Here is a 1551-nt window from a genome sequence, read left to right as displayed (position 1 = left end):
AAGTTCTTCAGAGGCCACAGAGACGTCCCAGGAGCTCCGGCTCCGGGTGCAGGGGAAGGAGAAACACCAGATGTTGGAGATCTCACTGTCTCCTGATTCTCCTCTTAAGGTCCTCATGTCACACTATGAGGAAGCCATGGGACTCTCTGGACACAAGCTCTCCTTCTTCTTTGATGGGACAAAGCTTTCAGGCTGCCAGCTGATCTGGGCCTGGAATCCGGAGATCTCATCGAAGTCTGGGGCTAAAGCTCCCTCACCGTGTTCGGANGCAAAGCAAGACATGGAGACAATAGCTCCCAATTTTATTATTGTGATTTTTNGCCCCATAAGGGNTAACAGAAACTGAATTAGAACTTGTTTACTTATTTATTTCTGGTGCTGGGGATTGAACCCCAGACTATGCACATGCTAAGGATGTATGAAGTTGAGGCAAAACCAAGGCATTACCTTTGGCCAGCCTCTAGTAGACTGTAGGGTCAAGCAAGTGGCTACTTGGTAGTTGTGTGTCTCTGTGTATGTTTGTGCTGTATTTGGCAGCCCCTGGGGCACATAGAAGGGATGTTGGCTTCCCTACCATTTCACGTTCACTGGTGCCCTTTCCTTCATCAGATAACTNTTCTGTGAAGCTGCCTATGTTGAGTGTGTTGAACTAAATGAGTATTGCTTTGGGTGTCCAGGCCTGGGGTTTGTGCCACAGTTGGGGCCAGCAGTGACTTTCACTTTGATTTGGGACTGAGAATGCGTTTGAGGTGCATTTCCTGGTGGAGANTCTCGGNTGCAGAACAGGAGGTGACATACATGCTGAAGCTGAGGAGTAGGTCGAAAAGTACGTCATTTTTAAAAGCTAACGATTGTTGCGTCTTCAGCCTTGGGTACTCTCTGCCTGCTGGGACTCTAGCCAGTGTCTGGTACACACTTCCTGGCATGGACACCTAGCCATATTCAAGCACATGCAGCTGTTGAGTGTGAGATCACTCTAGTTCTCGATCTTCCTCCCTCACGCTCTCTCTCCTACCTGGGATATTTGTACCTTCGAATATGAATGTCTTTATAAGAAAAAATTCTGAACACATGTGGTTTTACTGTATATACATGGAGTTGTGCAATAGATAGTCTCTCTTCAGTCAGAATGAGTAACAGTCTAGCCATGTTAGCGCCTTCTAGGTCCGTAGTTGCTCGGATTCTCTGTGGGTGCCACATAGTGGCATTAGATGCTTTTACTCACACCTTGCCTTAAGGGAGATGCCCCAGTCTCCAGCTCCTTGGAACCATATTCCAGGCCACAGCAAACACCTTTAACGTGTCCCCTTTGGGCTTGGGTAGGTCGTTCTTTGGTGTACTTGTCCAGGCTGGGACTGTGGGTTATACAGGTTCTTTTCCCTTGGGGCTTCTCTTTCCTTATTTTTACCGGCATTTGGCACTGTTAAAATCCTGATTTTGGCAGTCANTATGTATAAAGCACCACATATCTTAATATCCCTTTATCTGAAGACCATTTCTTATGCACGGCCACCTTCTGGTTTTTCTTCATCAGCTGCTGTATTCTCGGGA

At 47.1% G+C, this 1551-nt stretch overlaps 1 protein-coding gene across 1 annotated transcript in view; it reads left to right on the top strand.

The window, feature by feature from the left end:
* Positions 1-1544, top strand: part of Nfatc2ip (nuclear factor of activated T cells 2 interacting protein) — a 12682-nt gene extending 11138 nt beyond the window's left edge. The window contains exons 8-9 of the mRNA XM_021219605.2: positions 1-13; positions 192-1544. The exon at positions 1-13 is cut by the window's left edge and continues 106 nt beyond it. Of these exons, the coding sequence (XP_021075264.1) occupies positions 1-13; positions 192-246 (68 nt within the window). The 3' untranslated portion in view covers positions 247-1544. The remainder of the gene's footprint in view (positions 14-191) is intronic.
* The last annotated feature ends 7 nt before the right edge of the window (positions 1545-1551 follow it).

The sequence above is a fragment of the Mus pahari genome, chromosome 1 (assembly GCF_900095145.1).
Source record: "Mus pahari chromosome 1, PAHARI_EIJ_v1.1, whole genome shotgun sequence".
NCBI lineage: Eukaryota > Metazoa > Chordata > Mammalia > Rodentia > Muridae > Mus > Mus pahari.
The sequence above is the reverse complement of the archived record's forward strand: the minus strand, read 5'-3'. Positions and strand labels throughout refer to the sequence as shown.